The 23,201-nt window shown below is 34.7% G+C and overlaps 1 protein-coding gene across 1 annotated transcript in view; it reads right to left on the reverse strand.

Annotated features, from left to right (window-relative positions):
- The window catches only part of LOC141337898 (NACHT, LRR and PYD domains-containing protein 3-like), a 28,405-nt gene that overhangs the window by 5,054 nt on the left and 150 nt on the right, over positions 1-23,201 (reverse strand). The window contains exons 2-10 of the mRNA XM_073843475.1: positions 22,707-22,791; positions 22,337-22,529; positions 20,304-22,128; positions 19,573-19,743; positions 16,704-16,877; positions 16,019-16,192; positions 14,094-14,267; positions 13,140-13,313; positions 3,167-3,333 (exon numbers count right to left, since the gene is read on the reverse strand). Of these exons, the coding sequence (XP_073699576.1) occupies positions 3,167-3,333; positions 13,140-13,313; positions 14,094-14,267; positions 16,019-16,192; positions 16,704-16,877; positions 19,573-19,743; positions 20,304-22,128; positions 22,337-22,529; positions 22,707-22,791 (3,137 nt within the window). The remainder of the gene's footprint in view (positions 1-3,166; positions 3,334-13,139; positions 13,314-14,093; positions 14,268-16,018; positions 16,193-16,703; positions 16,878-19,572; positions 19,744-20,303; positions 22,129-22,336; positions 22,530-22,706; positions 22,792-23,201) is intronic.

The following is a 23,201-nucleotide window of genomic DNA, read 5'->3' on the forward strand; positions in this document are numbered from 1 at the left end:
TAGTCCTGTATAAATCTGTCAGAATCATCTCCTGTCATTTGTTAGACTGTTTTCTTTTTGTTTTTACTCCTGTTTTGTTTCACAGCAAAGATGTCAAGAGTCCAGTGGTCCAAATCTAAACAGTGAACTTTAATCTGACTGTAACTGCTGTACAGTATAATGATACTAACTATAGTTTCTCCAGCTTGAATTGTGGGTTCATCAGTAGATCACTGAGGTTTTTCACTCCAGAGTCTCCTAGTTTATTCCTGCTCAGGTTCAGTTGTCTCAGGTGTGATGGGTTTGATTTCAGAGCTGAAGTCAGGATGAGAAACTGTTTCTCTGTAATACTGCATCCCCACAGACTGAAGACAGAAAGAGAAAGAACAATGACTCAGATCTATGATGATCATCAGCAAATGCTATACAGTCACTAATAAACCAGAAAAATCATGAAATCTTGATATGAAACAAACCAAGACAGGAGTATGAGAAACTGTTTCTCTGTAATTGTGTATTTACCCAAGAAAGAAGACTGAAGACTGAAATAAAAATGATCATAAAAAACAATATTAATTTCACTTTTCCTTAATCCTCCCTGTTCTAGCTCATACTAAACTAAATAATGTCTGATACTTTGTATTACGAGCACAATTTTATTTGCCTCTTTATAATGAATTGTTTCTTGTATTCCTAAATGCAAGTTGTTTTATATATGTATATATATTTACATATGTATATACAGTATGTTCATATTCATAATCATAATCTATGAAAAAATATATTATAAACAGTTAGTGGATAATTTAGTAGCAAAATTTATTCTAGAAAAATCAGTGCACAATATTAATAATTTTATAAATACAAACATTTTGTGAAAAAACATCATTTGATGGGGAACAAATAAAAGTGCAGCACTGAATCTGGTAAAATGTTACTCATTGCTATTTGCATTGTGGTTATAAAAAGTATTGATGAAAAACAATATATTTCTACATAAATATAAATATTATAAAACGAAATATTTTAACAGAGGCATCAACATATGATAGATAGGACAAAACAAATAATGTTTACAGTATTTGTATACGGTGCACAAAATGATGGACTCGTCACAGCACACAACTCTTCACATTAAAAATTCAAATAACAAAGATATTGTTGTGTATTATATCTGTGCAACAGTTTATTGAGCCTTTTCCTTTAACAGTTTTAAATTTCAGTTAATGTGCATGTTAAAAACTATTGATAGTCTTTGCTATGCTGTGTTTTGTTCAACAGACACCCGGAAACATGATTTAGAAACAACAATAAACAGCCATATATATGCAAAATCATAGTCATTTATCTATAAATCAATAATAATGGGACACTGAAAGATCTTGGAGAGAGTTTTATGGAGCTGACTGTTGTAACTGAACACGACCAGAGTTTGAATTGAACAGAGAATGACTGACAGACGCAGCAGAGAAAAGAGTTACATTAACTTTAGTGTAAGGCCTTAAATATCTGTATCTCACATTAAACTATCAAATAGATTCAGAAAACTTGGAATACTGTGTTTGTATGCCTTTTGTTTGGTTTAACAGAAACACAGAGCAGTTCACACAATACTGGATTTAGATCGGCCCTGTCTGACCATTACACCCGATCCAGCAAGAAATAGTAGGATCTTCACATTAGTGGCTCTTTGTGATGCTGAGAAAAACAGCTCTGACTCAAACTAATGAGGAAATATGATCAACTACAATAACAGTACTATTAAAAGTAATGTAAGATTGTAACTAAAGCAGCAATACTCACATCAGTGTGTTGAGTTGACAGTGTTTATCCTCCAGTAGAGCAGAGATCTGATTCACGCCTGTGTCTCCTAGTTTATGTCCACTCAGATCCAGCTCTCTCATGAGTAACGGGTTTTTACCCACAATTCCAGTCACATACTGACAACCTTCATCTGCAGCAGGACCCAAAAACCTGCAGAAAACAAGATGAAGCAGGCAAGATCAATTTAGTTCTGATTTAAAGATCTATGGCATTAGAAAAATCGCTGATACGATATGTTATTGCTTTAAAATGAGCTCTAGTAATTGCAAAACCTTTCTTTGAAAATTTGAATACACAAATAAATACATAATAATTGAAAGTCTAATAGTCACATAATAGAAATGGCAGAAAACTGTCTTGTGAAACTGAATGTTTTGAATGATCATCTGGAGACTCAAAGACCTGCTGTAGAGATATAGTGATAGAGTGAATCTGAGCTTGATGGCAATTAAACTACAGTGTGTTCAGAAACATTTAAATAGTTTGAGTAAAAGTGTCTATAAAAAAAGTTGATGTTAATGAGGAAGGTATACCATACTCCAGAACAGCAGCACACTAAACTGTGTTGACAGTCATCATTCACTCAACAGCTCATTCACAAACTCAGCTCAATCAATGGGGCTCAACACCTCGCTGTGCAACTGTTTGACTTTCTGACTGGGAGACCTCAGGCAGTTTGTGTCTCAGAAACACATCCAGCACCCTCACAATGAACACAGGTGTCCCACAACAGCCTGCTCTCATCGTTTATACGGAGGAATTTATACGCAACATTTAGAGGCACAAAACCTACATTTTTGTACATTTTATTGATGCTAAAACTTACAATTTAGACGTATTTCAACATTTAAAACATACACATAGCTATGTATTTTTAGCTAAAAAACGTAAAATATTTATGTTTCTTTAATTTCATTAAGATATTCATATCAATGCCTTTTTATTAACTTTTTAATTAATTTTGTTCAAAGCATATTGTACTTCTCTGTACACAGCAAATCTCTGGTGGAATTACAAAAAAGCCAGCCTTCAGAGACTACAAGTGGCTTATAATGATGCATTTAATGATGATGTGTCTTGTGCATCATATTTATTTTCATATAAAAGCAACAGAACTAAAATTATATCATGTTTATCAGCAACACAGCAGGTTGAGTGTGAATAACGCGATATCCGCCTTTGATCTCATAGGTATATCTTGCGCTTCTGGAGATCAGAACTGTCCGTCTTGACTGCACTTATTTCACTCCTCCCTTAACTGCAGCCGCCTACTCTGGCCTATATTTCAGGCGAGGCGCATCTCAAACGAGCCTAATGTGTGCTGAGGTCCTCCTCTTCACTCTGCTGACCCACGACTGCACACCATCACACAGATACAACCTCTTCATTACGTTTGGGACGACACCACTGTGATGGATCTCATCAGCAACAGAGATGAGACAAACTACAGGAGCAAGGGGAGGCACCTGGTTGGTGTGGAGACAACAATCTCTTTCTGAATGTGGAGAAGATGAAGGAGATTGTTCTTGACTTTAGGAGAGCACACACTGAGCATGAGTCAACAGTTGACTGTGGAGAGAGTGAGCAGCACCAAGTTCCTGGGTGGGCACATCATAGAGGACCTCTCCTGGACAAACAACACCACTGCACTAGCCAAGAAAGCACAGCAGCGTCTCTACTTCCTCCACAAACTGAGAAGAGCCAGAGCCCGAGGCCTCATCATGTGCACCTTCTACAGAGGCACCATCGAGAGCATTCTAACCAGAAGGACAGCTTCATCCATCAGACTGTCAGGAAACTCAACTCTCTCTGACTCTGCCCCCACCCCTCTTTTGCCCCATGCACTACTGAACTCTGACCCTCCACTCCCACATCCCCAGGATCTTCCAGCCCCCTCCCACTAACACACACTGACCCACACCAGTCACTCTGTGCAGCACTGGACTGAAAACTACCTCTTCTGACAGTTAAATAAAGACTGCTCTCTGAGCTCTTTGTCACTTTAAACAGAATGATAAGCTCTTTTTGCACTACACTCATTATATCTGCACTGTTTGTTTATTTCACTGGTTTGCACTCTCTGACATGTGCCTTGAGCTACTTTATCTTGTTTACATGTCCTTATTAATATACTTGTACTTATATTATATTTAATCTGTATTTGTCTGTATTTTTACATTCTACTGTTAGTGTTATCCGTGTGCACCAAGGGTCTGTGAGTAACACAGGCGGTAGATTTGACAAAAAAGCAGACTTTGACTTTGATCATCAGTTCAACAAAACCCACAGCACTTGATATGATCATTCTGATGAAACATTGTCCAGATTATTGTATGGCTAACCAAAAAAAAAACAAAAAAACATTCAAATTTATTTGTGTACCATTATTTGATCAGGTCTCACCTCAGTGTCTTGAGTTGACAGTTTGGATCCTGTAGTAAATCATTGAGCTCCTTCACTCCTGATTGTCCATGATCATTTCCTGTGAGATCCAGCTCTATCAGGTGTGAAGGGTTTGATCTCAGAGCTGAAGCCAGAGCTTTATAACCTTCTTCAGTGATACTGCAGTTTGAAAGCCTAGAACCAGAATGAAAATGTCACATTTAGATGATTAAACAGTTATTCTAGAAATGACCTGAACAATGAAAATCCCTAAACACAATTATATTTTATTCCATATACAAATGAACTAAAACTTAATTTAATTTAATATTAGTTGTAAAGCAAACTCTGACAAATTAAATTGTTAGATATCAATTCACTTTAGTATCTCCAGCTTACAGTCACTTTCATGCTTTAATCTTCTGATGCTCCTCATTTGTGAGATACACTTGTGGTCTTTATGGTCAAAAGTGACTGAACACCTGAAATGTAACTTTTTAAATTTTCAGTAAAATCAATGTAATATATTTTTTATGGAAGTAAAACACTGACAAATGTAAAAAGCAAAATACGGTGCTGTATAGCACTAACTGAAATAAAATGCATTGTATTAACAGGAAACATAAAATTTCATTTGTAAAATTTTCAATGTTAATAATACAGATTATTTTAAAATACGACTTTCAATATTACATTGTTTACAATTTAAATATTAAATATTCATATTATTTTAAAATACAAATTTAACAATTGCAGTGTTCAAAATTTCAATACTAAATAATTTCAATGCAACCTTTGATACTTGACAGGACATTTCGGTGCGTATTTTTTTGCTTCCAAAAAATTCACCGATTCAAATTCGCCAAGCAATTCGATGCTACACATCCAGGTGTGTCAGGAAGAGCAATAGGTTGTTTCCAATCACGTGGTTCTGATGACGTGTGAAATGCAGCTGGAGGGCAGGAAGTTATTTTTCTCCATAGGAATCACTAGCAGAAACTCGAAATGCCTATGTTTTAAGTTGTTTATGGAAATTGGTCAAACCTAGAAATTTAATTTCTTATCTTGTATGAATATATACTGTTCATATGGAGGAAAACGCAAGAATTTGACTGAAAAACGCAGATAAAAGTGTCTTGTAAACCTGCGTCTGCGGTCAGGAGGAGAGTCAGATAATGCTTGTGTGTGAAAATGGTTAATTAAAGCTATAATAATATTAAGATATAAACAAATATATATATATATATATATATATATATATAAACAAAAAATATCGTCATCATAACATAACGATCACAGTTGTAATAATCCAGTGAGATTTTAGTTTGCACAAGGAGTCTGACAACAGCCAGTGCTCCACACAGAGATCTGATCTCATCATCATCAGTCCGTCTGGAATGACATGAAGAAACACAACAAACTGAGACAGACTAAAGGCCTTTTCATGCTGAACGCAAACATTTGGCTCAATGACACTTTTCAATTGAAACAATAGATCCCTATGGGGCTATTCACACCAGACGAGATCATTCACAAGGATTTTTTCCACCCTCTCAAATGTTATTACAAGAACTCAGTGATGGTTTAAATGAGTTTAAAGCCAAAAAACAACAACAACATTAATAATCAGATACATTTTCAAATATAGCTTAATGCTAATTGTTCATCTATTATATTTTAAGATGTATTTAACATTATAGATAGTTTGTGTTTCTGGTGTGAAACCAAATTTGATCTCAGTTTAATGCTGTATATTGAGCAGCAGATGATGTTAAATCCATATTCGAGATACATATCTGAGGAAAAATGCATTGCATTAGCAGAAGGTTATCAAATTGAAAGCACCGCTCGTTGGCAATTTGCTTCGCTTTTTCGCATCACGCTCAGTGTGAAACGGCCTTAAATCCAGAAGAACTGTGGCAACATCTCCAAGATGCTTCAAGATAAGCTTGATGTTTTTGGACATAATTTCTTTCTTTTATAAGGTTATGAATTTGTATATATATATATATATATATATATATATATATATATATATATATATATATATATATATTCAGACATTCTCAAACACTACTTTTTGTCAAGTTTTAAATACTACTTGTGGTCAAGGGGACCAAATATCCCCTCAAGGTAAAATTATGACCCTGATGGGACATTTTTTTTTTTTTGGAAAGAAGCTTATAATTCCTACAAAACAAAGGTTTTTTTTTTTAAGTCTAAAACTGCAGAAGATCTTGTGTAAGGGGTAGATTAAGGGCATTATATAATAATTATATTTTATTATTATATTAGAGGGGTGCCCCAGTCCCCCTTGAAAGTCAAATTTCATTTAATTTTATTGTCCCTATAGCATCAGATCACAACAGAAGTCATTTAAGGTTACCTTTCCTATAGAACAGGTCTATAACTTATTTTTTATTAAGACGAGACACTGCAGGTGAATAGGGTAAAAAAAAAAGTACTAACAGATATCACGTCACTTACTTATTAAGTGATTATTAGTTGATTGATTACATTTATAATTGCAAACATTTTTGTGTTACAAGTTTTCTAAAATGTTAGGTTTAAACATGCTAATGAGACATTATTTAATGAAATATACACTAATTTGCATACATCTCTAGTACAAAAATCTAAACACTGGATGAAGTCAATGACATATTAAAGTCAAATGTTTCAACAGAGGGAATTTTTGTTATCTCATTTTGTCAAGGCATAATTCAGAAAAAAACTTTGAACAGACAGACAACATTATATTTTTGAGGGCAGGTCCACCACTTTCTTGTAGCCAATTAAAGGTTGTATCAGCGATTTCTAGCCTAAAACATAAAGTGTCAAATTCAGCTGACCTTTATTCACGATCCGCTCGCTGCCTGCCCCATAAATTGTCTGTGAAAAAACCGCGTCTCTCTGGTCAGCCTAGGGTCCGAGATATACCAAAAAAACAATCGGCGCTATCAACTATAACCACAGATAAACAAACCGTGTTCCAACCAATCAGCGTCAGGGGGTTCGTGTTGTGGACTTTCCTACTGGTGCAGGGATGTGAGGGAGGCGGAGCGAAAGTCCACAACACCAAACCCCTGACGCTGATTGGTTGGAACAATGTTTGTTTTTGCTGTGGAATGGTTGGTAGTGCCGATTGTTTTTTTGGCATATCTCGGACCCTAGGCTGACCAGAGAGATGCGGTTTTTTCACAGACAATTTATGGGACAGGCAGCGAGCGGATCGTGATGAAAGATCAGCTGAATTTTACACTTTATGTTTCAGGCTAGAAATCGCTGATACAACCTTTAAATGAGACTCTCGCGGACTCTCCATTTACTCTTATCTGGTTCATTAAATACATCACGTGCCAAAACATTTATCTCCATTTAGTTCAGGATCATTCTCCCTGCCAGAGGAATGGTACTTTTAATGTACGGATACTTAAATAATTAATTAAATAAATAACTTAAGTAAAACATGATTATTTGTTGTGTACAATTAGGCTATGTGTTCATACTGAATTCCAATCTTTCCTCCTCAACAGGCTATATATGATATATTACTTTATTGTAATTTTGATGATATACAGATGGCCTAGTATTTGCACTACACACATACATAATTTCATCTGTCTACTGATCAGGGACGATTCCATTTTTTAAACAAAAATTTGGTTCAATATAATTATTGAAAAAACAGGAATAAAATATGCTGTAAAACAAAACATAGTTAAAATGACACAATTATCTCATTAAAACAACATGTTTTTTCTAGTAATAATGACATACTTCATAAAAACGATCAGATTTTCCCTATTGAAGACATAGGGTTACGTTATGTGAGTGAGCTATTTGAATTGTCCGTGCTGCCTTCACCACAGTCCTGACATAAACCAGGATCTGCACGCTGCTGAAGTTATAGAAATGCACTCTTAAAAATGTATTTTAATGTAATAGTTTTGATTGTAGAAACATGTTTTTGAGAATAATCTCCAATTTGTCTATAATATATCTAGTAACTGCACTCAGACCCAGAGGACTCTGATCAAAACAGTTATTTTTGAATATTCGACGCATGAAATATTTCTTTATCTAAATTGAAATATGAACAGAAAGAAACAAAGAGAAATGTCAAACGGTTTCTTTGTATTGTGATGATGAGTTACCGCTACTGCTCTGCAAATTAGTCATAATAACGTTTCTTCATAATGGTTGGCTGTTGCATAGGCCATATTTATTGCAAATATACATCTCATATAAAGCGTAACACTGCACTTCTCGATGCTTTACATTGTGATAACAGGAAAGAAATACAAATGTCTGCTTTATTTTATGTACTTCCACAAAAACAACAAAACGTTACAAATTGCTTTTGTAAAAAAATAGGGTGCGCTTTCTGCCACAGCTTGTTATTGTCAGGATTGTGTCTGTCTCTGTTCTGTTTTCCATAGTGTTTTTCCCCCTATGTTTCTAGTCTAAATGGTTTAGTCCTTGTGTTCCCCTTTGGTTTTGTTCCCATTGGTTTAGTCTTGCCCTTATTTGTATTTCCCCCTCGTTATCTTGTTTGTAGCCACACCCCTGTTTCTGTGTATTGAAGTCTGTGTCTGATCACACCCCAGTGTCCGTCGTTAATTGTTACTTCAGTTTGGTTCTGCTCCATGTTCTTTGTTATTTGCTCAATAAATATCAGTGTTTATTATTACTCCGGTTTCCAGCACCTTATTTCCACTCCTCAACCTACAAATCTGTGACAGTTATATAAACAGCTTGAAAGGTCTACTTCAATAAAACATATTTGTGTTTATTTAATTTGTATAAATCTAAGAAGAGATACTGTACAGCCTTTCCCGTGTGAGCTCATTATCTGTATTATTGTGCTCACATCCGGCACAGCGCAACCTATTACAGTATAAAGCCTGGAATTCAACCCAGAAGAACAACGCGTTCTTAGCAAACAAGTCATTTAGACATTTGCAACAGTTTGTATTTTTACACATACAGATTGGTTCTACGCAGTCAATCCGTTTTGAAATATTTTAAACTGTTGTTTTCATGCGTAAATCACTATTCACAGATCATATCATATTCATTGACCATATTTTAGCAAAAACAATGGGCCAAAAATGGAAGTCAGAAGAATACAAATCATATTTATTTTGTGTAAACATGAAGCTGCAGTTTCACAATACATGAATTACACTTACGAGTAACAGTAAAATACTGCAAATGATTTTTTTCTTACGCTTGAAATGCGATTTACACCTTTACAAAGCGTCTCTTGCGCATGCAAATTTAATTTACGCTTACAGTCTTGTGTTCACTAAGTGTTCTTGTGTAATCTTTAAGGCATTAATTTAACTCCATAGTTTAAGAGTACTAATGTTTATTACATATCCATGCATTAATTCACTGACGTGAAGAATTATGGGCCTAATACTGTCCTATAATAATAATAAAGGTAAAAACACAGGGAAAAAAGGAAAGTGTTCAACGTTTTAAAACAATGTTTAAAAGATTATTAAAAAATAAATGAATGTTATTTTTTTATTGCTTATTGCTAATTACATTAATATAATGTGAAGTGATAGCATATTGAGTAGAAAGTGTTGTGGTTTAAACTGTTGAAGTGATTTTCATCATTTTGATTCTTGTATGTGAATGTTACTGACCTCAATCTCTCCAGTTTACAGTGTGAATCCTTCAGTACGTCACATAAGTGATTCACTCCTGTGTTTGTGATTTGATTCCCGCTCAGGATCAGTTCTCTCAGGTGTGATGGGTTTGATTTCAGAGCTGAAGTCAGGATGAGACACTGTTTCTCTGTAATACTGCATTCACACAGACTGAAGACAGAAAGAAGAATGATCATAAAAAAATAAATAATAATAATTTAACTTTTCCTTAATCTTCCCTGTTCTAGCTCAGGGCTGTTCAATAAGATTAATTTGGGGGCCGCATTATCAAACTGAAAGTTTGAATGGGGCCAAGGGGATGGGGCCCATCCTGATCTCTTGCCTATACAATTACATTGAAATGCATATTCACTAAACAAACTAATATTACCAACATCTATAAAAGAGTAAAGATTAGTGCTGTCTGTCAATCAATTAAAAAAATAAAATAAAAATCACACATTTTTCTGCAATTAATCAAGGTTATCATGATTCTATTTATTTTTAATTTTACATAAGTGTTTGTTTACCACAAAGTTTTATTTTGGGAATCAATATAACAGAGCTTCAAAGTGCTACAAATGTTTGTTCAAAATGTTCAAGTCTTTGAAAAGAGATTGAATTTCTCTCTCAAAAGGTTGTCCAAACCCTGAAATGAATACTGTAATAACATTCGACTGTGCTTAAGTTGGCATTACTTCTGGTTTTCTGACATAGTCTACATCAGCGCTGTTTATAACAGAATTCTGAGCAGAATTTGAATGATTCTCAATAGATCTTTCAGCAACCTTAATTCATTCTGGACGAATTCAAACACTTCTAAATGTAGATCTCTGAGGATCTTCTTATTGAAGAGCTACAGTAGCTGTAGATGATTGTGATAAATGATACAGAAATGCAATATGATTTGTTGATTCTAACATGATATCAACATTTTGTTTAGGCTGTGAACACTTATAATAATTTAAATATTGGCGAAATGAAACGTTCCTGTGGCTATGATATACAGTACAGTAAAAAATTTATTCTCCACCCTTGGTTCCTTCAGTTGATTTGCATTACAGTATTTGCATTTACCATCGTTTGTCCAAAACTGAGCATAATGTCTAATAGAAAAGTTACATGTGAAAAAAGGATTTTAAAAGTTTATACATTTTCTAGCCATGAACCAGAAAAAAGAAAAATCGAGGTAAATCTGGGCCAACAAGATGCAAGAGCTGCACAATTTGCTCCCATGGCAGGTGTTATTTTTTTAATGGTCTCTTCTGACATGGTAGTCAGTGGACTAAAGCTTTCTCTTATAAAGTAGTTGACATACACTAACTGGCTCTGCGGACGGCGCTGTCTTTGATTTAAAACAAGTATTCGCTGTCTCGCTGCCATAGCTATAAAGTTTGTGTAAACTTATCTTTCTTTATATTGACTCCTAAGCCTTTTCTGTCAAATGGTTCGCCAGCTGATGTGCCTTGAGAAAGCTAACAACCATCAGTGTTTGGGAACTTTATTAATGAAAACACTGGGTGTAGGCTTTAACAACAAAGTATTTAAAAAATGTTAATATAATACTAAATCACGTTTTATATATTAAATGTCATATAAAATTTTCTGTGTAATTAAGTTCTGTTCTGGCCTGGTCGTTGTTGTCTGTCCTAGTAGTAACCCTAGTGGGTTTCTGCAGATATGAACAAGTGAAATTTAAGACTTTTTAAGACCTTTTTAATACCACCCTATATGAAATTTAATTAAATTTATTACTACGATATACAGTGAACTTTTCATATCAGCAGATACTATTACACACAAAATATCCCCACAAAAGTACCACTAGAAATATCTGATGTAAAAAAAAATGCGATCCTTGTTTGGAACTATTTCCGTTGGTGAAACAGAACAAAACAGTGGAAATATTTTGTCTAATATGTAAGTAACTACTTGACTAACTACTTGTTTATTGAGCTAAAATTAATGTAACATTTGTAATTGTGAGAATTTTCAGCAAAAAGCTCACTTGGTAAATTACTAAACTATATCATGTTATAAATAAACTATACATTTTAATTTTTTACCTCAGTGTGTTTCTCACAAATAGACCAGAAATACACTATCCATTATCAATTTCTGCTAACGTTACTGCGATTCTGTCTGAAGGCGCAGTAACTTCCACAGAGAAAAAAAAACTAAAGTTGTTAGAAACTGGCCTTAGCCAAGCCCTATATTCATTTCTTTTTTCAAGCTAATTATCGCTAAACTTGCACTTCCTCATAGCTAAAAAGTTAAATCCATTTGACTTCTGCGGTACAATCTGAGAGAGACTCGCGCCAATAACAGAAAGCTGATTGGCTATTGCATGTTGGTCTTATTTGTAGTTTAAATACAGCAAATTATATTTGGAATAGTGAAATAAAGAACTACAACACCATGGAAACAACAAAAAGAGAATTTAAATGAGCATTAGATGTAGCGTTACATGGACATCGGAAAAATAAGACCTGTGTAAAATTATTTAAGACCTAGAACAGCAAATTTAAGACTTTTTAAGGCCTTAAATTGTCATGTTTAAATTTTAGACTTAAGACCCCGTGGGAACCCTGTTACAGTTATTAGCCTCTCGATGCAAATACGCATTCTGCAATCCGTTCTACGATCTGGAGATCGCTAGTTTTCCCCTGGGAAAAGAGGATAGGAACTTGGAAGATGTCACCTGACTTACACGGTACCACACGTCTTAATCCAACTGTAGAGACACCCCAGGTTACGAGTGAGCGCCACACTTGTATGTTTTGTTTTGATAGTTAGTATAGTTAATTTAGGGGGTTTTAACACTGAAGACTTTTATTTTCCTTTTTATTTGAAGTTAGGTTAGAGGTTAATGATAAGTTAGCTTGGGTTTTGTTATATTATTTTCTTTCTTTTGCCGCCACTTGCGTTCCCTTTTCCCCCTGGGTTTATTTATTGATTTGTTTGGGTTTATTTTGATTTGTGTATATTTCTCGCTGTATATATTTTTTTATTTCATCCTTTTGTTTAAATTCTTCACTTTTGTATAAATAAATTTCATTATTTGGCAGTATTTTTCGATTTAGGTTTGATTTCTTGCCACCATCTCTTCACCTAATTTTCATTATCTAAATGTTACTTCCTACACCCTAGAAGTACCATCAAAGTCCTAACACTTTAAATCTAATTATTTATAAGTTAGAATATTTATGACGAATGGTAAAGGCTGGAAGATGTAATGCTACAGTAAACTTTAATCTGACTGTAACTGCTGTACAGTATAATGATACTAACTCTAGTTTCTCCAGCTTGAATTGTGGGTTCATCAGTAGATCACTGAGGTTTTTCACTCCAGAGTCTCCTAGTTTATTCCCGCTCAGGTTCAGTTCTCTCAGGTGTGATGGGTTTGATTTCAGAGCTGAAGTCAGGATGAGACACTGTTTCTCTGTAATACTGCATCCACACAGACTGAAGACAGAAAGAGAAAGAACAATGACTCAGATCTATGATGATCATCTTACTAAATGTGTTTTGCATCTTCCGGCAGACTTTTGCTGACAAATAAATGGTGATATCTGTGTGCAGGTAACATGGAGAAAGACTACACATTGTTAATTTATATATACTACAAACTACACAAAAGTTATAAAGGTAAGCAAAGGTTAAAAATCAGCAAAATTACCCATTAAGATGTGAGTTATTTATCCAAGTTATGAAACTTCACTTGATAACATTAACTACATTAGTGAACATGAACTAATGATGAACAACTAGCATTTAATAACCTTAATGTAAGTTTCATCATTTACTAATACAGTTTTAAATTCAAAAGATTTATGTTAATTAGTAAATACACTGTGAACTGACAGTTATGAATAGTTGAAAACAACAACACGTTACACATTGCTATTTGCATTGTGTATAAAAGGCATTTATGATAAACAATATATTTTACATAAATTTATACTATAAAACTAAAAGATTTGTTTAATGAGGCATTAACATATGATAGACAGTGCAGCACTAAATGTTCACAGTATTTACATCCAGTGCGCAAAATTATGTCCCTAATTTAAAACTTTATGCCATTTTTCATTGGCTGTTTAATTTTAAAACTTCACATGATAGTGGCTTTTAGTGATGCTGACAACAAAAAAATGCTCTGACACAAATATGGAAATATGATCAACCACAATAACAGTACTATTAAAGATAAAGTAACATCTGAAATAACCCAGCAATACTCACCTCAGTGTCTTGAGTTGACAGTTTGGATCCTGTAGTAAATGATTGAGCTCCTTCACTCCTGATTGTCCAGGATCATTTCCTGTGAGATCCAGCTCTATCAGGTGTGAAGGGTTTGATCTCAGAGCTGAAGCCAGAGCTTTATAACCTTCTTCAGTGATACTGCAGTTTGAAAGCCTAGAACCAGAATGAAAATGTCACATTCAGATGATTAATCAGTTATTCTAGAAATGACCAAACAATGTAAATTGTTGAAAATAAACAAACATATATATAAAAATAAATTTGGGAAGATAAATTGTATAAAATCAAGCAAATTATATATGAACAAATCCTGCTGTAAAAAGCTCCAGGATATAGACAAGAATAAAACCGCAAAGTTTGGTGTATGTAAATATTCCTGAAGTGGAGATTTATGGCTCAGTGTAGAAGAAAAAACTCATTTTGACAAAACAGCCTTTAGAAATATGTATTGCAATTGAAATCTATTAACACAAATAGATAAAGTGCTACAAAAGAAAGACTTAAGTGCAATTCTGTGTGTCTCTATAATGGTGCACATGTGTGGTTTTGTTTGCTACTCATACAGAAGCGCGTGAGGCTTGCAGTGATATTAACATCTGCTGCCTCACTAATTGAGGACATAAATACATGAACAATATCTCCAGAACTGCTCTGAGAGTCACTGCATGAGCATTTGACTGAGTTCATTTGAGTAAAACTGCAGAAATACACTACAATTTGTCAGTAGAATGCATGTAATACAACTAAAATTATTAAAACCTTGTTTTTAAAGAATAATCATAGGCGTAATTTATGGGTGGGACATGTCCTCACCGCTTTTTGTCATGGTCGATATTGTCCTCATCCCTTTTTTGAATCATCTGAATGTTTTTAGTTACAAAATGTTCTCTTGTGGCTCTTGCACAGTCTCACACACTAGCGCTTCAATCCATAGCTTAAACCAGCGGCTCTCGATTTCAGTCCTCGAGAACCCCACTCTACACATCTTGTGTCACAGACGGTGCCTCTGTGGCCCTCTCCGAACGGTCGCAGCGGGAACCTTCACCCACATTTTAGTTCCTACCCGGACTCTGTTTACACACGTACCTCGGTCTGTTCCGCCTCAGGTCAGGTGTTGTCTATTCTCTCAGTGATTTCTAGCCTTTTTAAGGCGCGGACATTCTGAACTTCTTTGCGAAGTCTTATCGTTCCCATGGACATATTTCTGAGCGTTTTTCCCTGTGTTTGCCTTTCCGTGTATGACCCTGGACTGTTTCTATCGTTGACGATTCTTGCTGCCAGCCCTGTTGATTCCCGCCTGCTTTGTAACTACTCTATTGGAATTCCCGTGAGTTGTGTTATATTCAATAAAGCCTTGCACATGGATCCGAATGTCTCTGAGCCTATGTTACATCTTGTATGTTTCTCTTGTTGCTTCAGACGTTTGTTCTATTCGTCTGTAAGTGTCCTGAGAAGTGGACATCACAGGATATTCCCCCATGACTCCAGTTCTAAGCGAACATATATGTTCCATTCAAAGGGCATTGAAGTGTGCGAGACGTGAATTTAAATAGTATTTATTTACAGAGGAATATTATTGTCAAACTTTAAACTTCTCTAGTAAGAAATCCATGAATTCATGTTTCGAAGTGTAGTAAACTTCAACAGATTTCCCGTGCTCAGGGAGTAGGGAGCAATGGACACTATGTAGTGATCATGTCAATCAGAACACAGTTCATGCACGGAGCTCACTTCTAATGAGCTGATGATCTGAATCAGGTGTGTTAGCAAAGAGAAACATGCTAAATATTCAGAGCGGGGTACGTGAGGACTGGAATTAAGAACCACTGGTTTAGAAAGTGTTTAGGTTTAAACTGTTGAAGTGATTTTAATCATTTTGATTCTTGTATGTGAATGTTACTGACCTCAATCTCTCCAGTTTACAGTGTGAATCCTTCAGTACGTCACATAAGTCATTCACTCCTGTGTTTGTGATTTGATTCCAGCTCAGGTTCAGTTCTCTCAGGTGTGATGGGTTTGATTTCAGAGCTGAAGTCAGGATGAGACACTGTTTCTCTGTAATACTGCATCCACACAGACTGAAGGCAGAAAGAGAAAGAACAATGACTCAGATCTATGATGATCATCAGCAAATGCTATACAGTCACTAATAAACCATGAAACAAACCAAGACAGGAGTATTTGAGGACACTAGTTACAATCCAAGTCTGGACTCATCCTCAGTCAACAAATAATGAATCAATACATAGAATCAGTATACACACAACAGAACAATTAACTAAATTAAATGTCTATTTTCACGAAAATCATAAAATCAATCAAATCAAATAATGTGTAATATATTTTGGTGTAGTTTACAATTTCTAACTATGTACAAATATGCTAAATAATAGACATTTCCCTTAATAAAAGATTTAGAAAAATATACCATTAGTCTAAAAAATCTAATTATCAGAATCATCTGTTAGACTGTTTTTTGTTTTTACTTCTGTTTTGTTTCACAGCAAAGATGTCAAGAGTCCAGTGGTCCTAAACTAAACAGTGAACTTTAATCTGACTGTAACTGCTGTACAGTATAATGATACTAACTCTAGTTTCTCCAGCTTGAATTGTGGGTTCATCAGTAGATCACTGAGGTTTTTCACTCCAGAGTCTCCTAGTTTATTCCCGCTCAGGTCCAGTTCTCTCAGGTGTGATGGGTTTGATTTCAGAGCTGAAGTCACAGCAGAACAACCTTCATCTGTCATTTTACAGTTTCTAAACCTACATTGGCAGAAAGAGGAAGAGCAGAAAATAAGAATAAAATGAAATAAGTCACATCATTTTAAAGGCAAATAAAACGGAGGAAAAACAGATCAACTTGTTTATTTCACCAGATTAGGGATTTCAGCTATTTTTCTATTTATACAGCTATTTAAAAAAATAAAAAATAAAAGCCAACCCAGTAACACTTTACAATAAGGTTGTATTAAACGTTAGTTAATGCATTAGTTCACATAAACAAGGCATCTTCAGCTTGACTTAATCTTTGCTCATGTTAACGTATTCATAAACTACACTGCAACCGATTTCAGTAATATGAACAGTATTTTACTGTAATATCTACAGTAGGATACTGTAAGATCGCATACAGCAAGATAAGTATTTTACTGTAAACTGCAAAGGATTGTGGGAAAATATATGATCACTACTGTAATTCTCCACTACTGTAAATCCTACTGTAAATTTACAGCGGTGAACTTGCCCACGAAAAACTGACCAATGGCAAGGGAGATTTATTTTCTCCTGTTGAGAGGAAGTGGCGGTAAAAGGAAAAAAGAGAAATGTTGCACCATCATTAACTTCACAAAAAGGTTAGTTTATTTCTGTTGAAAACTGAAAACTGAAAAACTGAGCAATTTTAAGATGTTTTAACCTGTTAACAGCAAACTAACAATATTCATCGTATTTTTCATGTTGGTAGCCTTTTTTCCTGACTTATGGCCATAACGGTGAAAACATGGACTGGTGAGTAAGTTAAGGTGATCTATATTAGTCGAAATAAACTTAGTTAAACAGAGAAACACGTTTGTACATTCTGTTGCATTTTAATGTAAGTTAGCTCATCTGATTTAACCTTAACAGCGAACTGAGGTGAAATACTGAGGTAAAGTGCGTTAGCCAACAACGCTGTTTCTGTCCAGATTTTAAACAGTATTTTCAAGCCCTTATTTTGTTTGTTATTTTCAAGTTTCTGGTCTGGATGTCGTCTGTAACGTCGGAGGTATATTTTGGATCCTCTTCTTGTGAATGACTGCTATATCGATGATAACATTATCTGGTGAGCTAATAATGTCAGTAAGCCAAAGTTGACAAATTTAACGTTAGTCACAGAGAAGCATAATATCTTTTCTACGCCGCCTCTTCATATCTAGCAAAGTAAATCTCCTCAAATGATGTTTAAGTAAGAAATGTGTGTATCAACGTGCACAAACTAGATGCTGACCATCAGGGGCAGAATCATCATACAGCCAGCTGTCCATTTGATTTTGTTTTACATTGCATTTACATTCATGCATTTTTCAGATGCTTTTATCCTAAGCAAGTTATATTGTATTTAAAGTACACATTTGTAAGGTATTTATTCCCTGGGAACCAAATGTTGTTGATAACCATGTCTAAATCATGAAGAAAATATTGTCTTTTTGCTCCATTTAGTAAAAATGGTTCTAAACAAAGCCATGTTTGTCATCTCTGCACACACCAGTTTTATTACTGAATTAACCTTTTTTAAACACCTTCAATCAGTGATTCACTGGCCCATTCATACAATTCATTATAAAATAATCAATAAAAATTTTCTTACGTTCATATGTAGTATATAATGTTTTTTTTAATGCATACAGCAGTTTGACAGTTGAGGCAAATTCTATAAACACTCTATATACATTCAAAAAAAAGCTTTTGAACAGTAAGATTTTTAATGTTTTTTAAAGAAGGTCTCTTCTGCTCACTAAGCCTGCATTTATTTGATCCAAAGTACAGCAAAAACAGTACACATTTGGACCATTTATATTATTTAAAATAACAATTATATATATATATATATATACACACATTTTTTTTAAATGTCATTTATTTCTTTGATGAATAGAAAGTTCACATAAACAGCATTTATCAGAAATAGAAATAGTTTGTAACACTATAAATGTCTGTATCATCACTTTTGATCAATTTAAATCATCCTTGCTAAATAATATCTTTCTATTCAGCAAAGAATCCTTACATTTACTCAACTGTTTTAAATATTGATAATAATGACAATAAAATATGTTTATCAGCATACTAGAATGATTTCTTAAGGATCATGTGATACTGAAGACGAGTAATTATACTGAAAATTCAGCTTTGACTCCAGGAATAAATTACATTTTAAAATATATTCAAATAGCAGTTCATTTAGATAATAAAAATATATCACAATTTTACTGCTTTTGCTGTAATTTGGATCAAATTAATGCAGGCTTAATGATCAGAAGAAAATTCTTTAAAAAAACATTACAAATCTTAGTGTTCAAAAACTTACGACTGATAGTGTTCTTATTTTTGCTTTTCAGTATGTGTATGTTTGCCATGATACAAAGTCTCCAGGGGACTCTGGTGATGCTCTTTTTTTCCTGCTGTATCCTAGAGATCGATTTTGTAGTTTGTACTTTTAAAAAGAAAATGTTCAACAATTAAAAAGAATATTACCAGAACTAATGTTTATGAGTTATTGTGATTTTTATGGGGTTTGGGTGCTAAAAATCCTGAATTACAGTGCTGTACCACAATTGGATTGTTTTTACAGGTAAAACATGTTAAAACTAAATGAAAATAAACTTTACAGTACTGATACTGTAATTGAAAATTATCCAAGTCTGTTTTTCACCTTATGCTTTTGTTGACCTCAATTTTGGTCTACTGTCACACAATTTACCTCAGTATCTCCAAATGACACTTCATATTTCCCAGTCCAGAGCAGAGCAGCTTCACTCCTAAATCCTGCAGATTATTATTGCTCATATTCAGCTCTTTCAGACTGGTATCTGATCCAAGAACTGTAGCCAGAGCTGAACAGCTTTTGTCTGTTAAGCCACAATCATTTAACCTACGAAGGAAATAAGATTACAGAATATTAGATTAAATACATTTGCTAAATACAAATAATAAATAATAATAATCAATCAATAGCTTTAATTACAATGATTTATACATTAGAAAGTGTTAGTTCTATGGCTTGAAGGAAAAGCATTACTAAGTGATTACTGATTAAACACCTTAACTCTTATGATCATGTGCTCAACACTGGCTGTAAAACATGTTGTTAAAACACAATACTGTTTACAAAGTGCTCACAAAAATATGCACAGGAATGTTTGAGCAGCTGTCTATCAGCGGGTACCACACTGACCCAGTATTTGGTACTACTGGTACTGCAGAAAGACTGGAATTATACATTACAATAAACCACAATCACTAGTTAGCTAACTATCTGTTGATATTCACTGCACACATTTGAGTGGACATTTGATGAACTGACCATCATCTAGTTTTCCATCCTTTAAATAAAAAAAAAATATCAGGAATACATTTTCCAGGTTTTCCAAAATTCTTGGGAACCCTAGATAAATGTATTTCTCTGATAAATACAAGAAATGATTAACTTACAGAGCTCTTTTGGAGGTTTTGATGACTGCTGATAATCTAATGAGACACTCGTCTGATTTCTTGAATTTCTGAAGCTCAAACTCCTCCAGCTCCTCCTCTGATGTCAACAACACAAAGGCCAAAGCAGACCACTGGGCAGGTGAAAGATCAGCAGATGAGAGACTTCCTTTGCTAAGGTGGGTCTGAATGTCTTTCACCAGAGTTTGGTCGTTCAGTTCATTCAGACAGTAGAACAGATTGATGGATCTCTCTGGAGACAGATTACCTTCAAATTTCTGCTTGATGTACTGAACTATTTCCTTTTTGATCTGGTCATTATCATTTTGCTGTGTCAACAGACCCTGTAAGAGTCTCTGATTGGACTGGAGTGACAAACCAAGGAGGAATCGAAGAAAAAGGTCCAGATGTCCATTATCACTCTCTAGTGCCTTGTCCACTGCAGTCTTGAGCAAATCAACCATAGTTTTACTTTTGTTTTCCTGTTCTTTAGACTCATGAACAAATATACTTCTCTTCTTTATGTCTAGAAACAGATGTGCATAAAGAGCTGCCATAAACTCTTGAATGCTCAAGTGAACAAAGCAGTACATGGTACCAAGAACAATCCCAGTTTCCTGCTTAAAGATCTGGGTACACATGCCTGAATACACTGATGCCTTAGAGACGTCAATACCACAGGCTTCCAGATCTGTGTCATAGAAGATCACATTGTTTCTTTCCAGCTGATGAAATGCCAGTTTCCCCAGTGAAAAGATGGCATCTTTATCCCAGGAAACATCTGGTGTATATTCTCCATCATACTTTCGTCTGCTCTGCTGGATCTGAAATCTGAGAAAGTGTGTGTACATTTGTGTCAGAGTCTTGGGAGTGTCTTCAGTATTTGACTCCTGCAGTGCTTTGGAGGCATCATCAGCCTGATTGTTTTTCACATTATTTCTTTTCTCCTCTAAAATGTTCTGGAGAACAGTGGCTGAAATCCAGCAGAAGACTGGGATGTGGCACATGATAAAGAGACTCTTTGATTGTTTAACATGATCAATGATTTCTTTGGCCAGATTCTCATCCGTGATTCTTTTTCTGAAGTACTCCTCCTTTTGTGCATCATTGAATCCTCGTATCTCTGTCAGCCGGTCGATACAGTCAGGAGGAATCTTACTGGCAGCTGCTGGTCTGGTGGTGATCCAGATGAGAGCAGAAGGAAGCAGAATTCCCTTCATGAGGTTTGTTAGGAGAACATCCAGAGAGACTGGTGAAGATACATCAGAACACATCTTATTATCATTGAAGTTTAGAGGAAGACGGAATTCATCCAAACCATCAAGAATGAACAGGACTTTTTGGTTCCTTCTTGTAAGGTTTAGATTTTTTATCTCTGGGAAAAACTGAGTTATAAGGTGCATTAAGCTTAGTTTTTCTTTCTCCTTTAAGTTCATCTCTCTGAATGGAAGAGGAAATATGAAGCTGATATCCTGGTTTTCTTTTCCTTCGGCCCAATCCAGAACAAACTTTTGCACAGAGACTGATTTTCCGATGCCAGCAACTCCTTTTGTCAGTACAGTTCTGATCTGCTTGTCTTGTTCAGGTGCTTCAAACAAATTTCTGCATTCAACCTGTATTTCTTGTGATTCATGATGTCTGGAAGCAACTTCAATCTGTCTTACCTCATGTTCAGTATTGACCTGTTCACTACAACCCTGAGTGATATAGAGATCTGTGTAGATGTTATTCAGAAGAGTAGAGTCACCTTGCTTTGCAATTCCTTCAAACACACACTGATATTTCTTCTTTAAGCTACATTTTAGCTGATGAATGAAGACCAGCTTATCTAAATAAAGGAATAAAATAGACAGATTGTTTAGTCTCTGGGTTTGTTATGTTTGGAGCAGAATGTGGAAGTCTAAAGGAAGACTGTTATTGTAAGAAACAGCATAGGTTATGAACACATTATATGAGAGACATATGAGTCATAACAGTGATTGAGGAAGAGAAAACATATTGACACAGGGCTGGAAGCAGCTAACAGAGTCTCTTACCTTCTAGAGTATTAGCAGCTTCATCTTGCTTCATCTCTCTCAGGAAGTAGAGCGTGAGATCAAGAGCTGCTTCTTTCATACTGCATCTGTTCTCATTAAAGTCCTTCACGTATTGCATGTTCTCTTTTTGTAATATTTTCTTAAACATGTCCAGCTCATTCTTTAGAAATTGTATTATTTTCTTCTCAAGATCCTACAAACAAAGCAAAATAAATAAATAAATAAAGACAAAGACAAAACAACAAAATGTAACCAATTCCACATCCATATTTGGTCCAAATTTTATAATTAGTAATTAATATTTGTAAAACACTGCCCAGTAACCAATTTGTTTGTTATAAATCTAAACATTTAGAAAATATTTTCCTACCTGGAAGATTCCAGGGAGTTTGTCTGTGAAATTCTTGTGGTTCCTGTTAATCTGGACGTCTGAATCTAATGTTTCACATTGCAGCCTGTTAAAATGGTGAATAAAATGAAATGTGGTTAAAGCTAAATTTTAGAAAAACGTCTTATTTTTTAATCAAACACAAAGAGCAATCATCAGCTGTTAAAGAGAAGGTTCTATTGAAGTACACATTTAGGTAAAAACTGGATCCTATATCTCTGTCCTATAAAGGAGAGAACTAATAATGCAAAGAACAGGACAAAAATAACAGTATTACAGGAGTTCTTCAGTCTAATTTGAAATGGTTTAATGCTGCAAATAGTAATTAAGTAGATGTTTCCATCGTGGATGCTCTTTGTTGCTGCTTGTGTAATTGTTTAACGAAAAGTAGCTGCAGACTGACTTCAATAAAAAGGAAAGCACATATTTTGATCTGTGATTTATTGTTTTATTTAGTTCACTTCTATCACAAATATC

The sequence above is a fragment of the Garra rufa genome, chromosome 7, assembly GCF_049309525.1.
Source record: "Garra rufa chromosome 7, GarRuf1.0, whole genome shotgun sequence".
NCBI classification, from domain to species: Eukaryota; Metazoa; Chordata; class Actinopteri; order Cypriniformes; family Cyprinidae; genus Garra; species Garra rufa.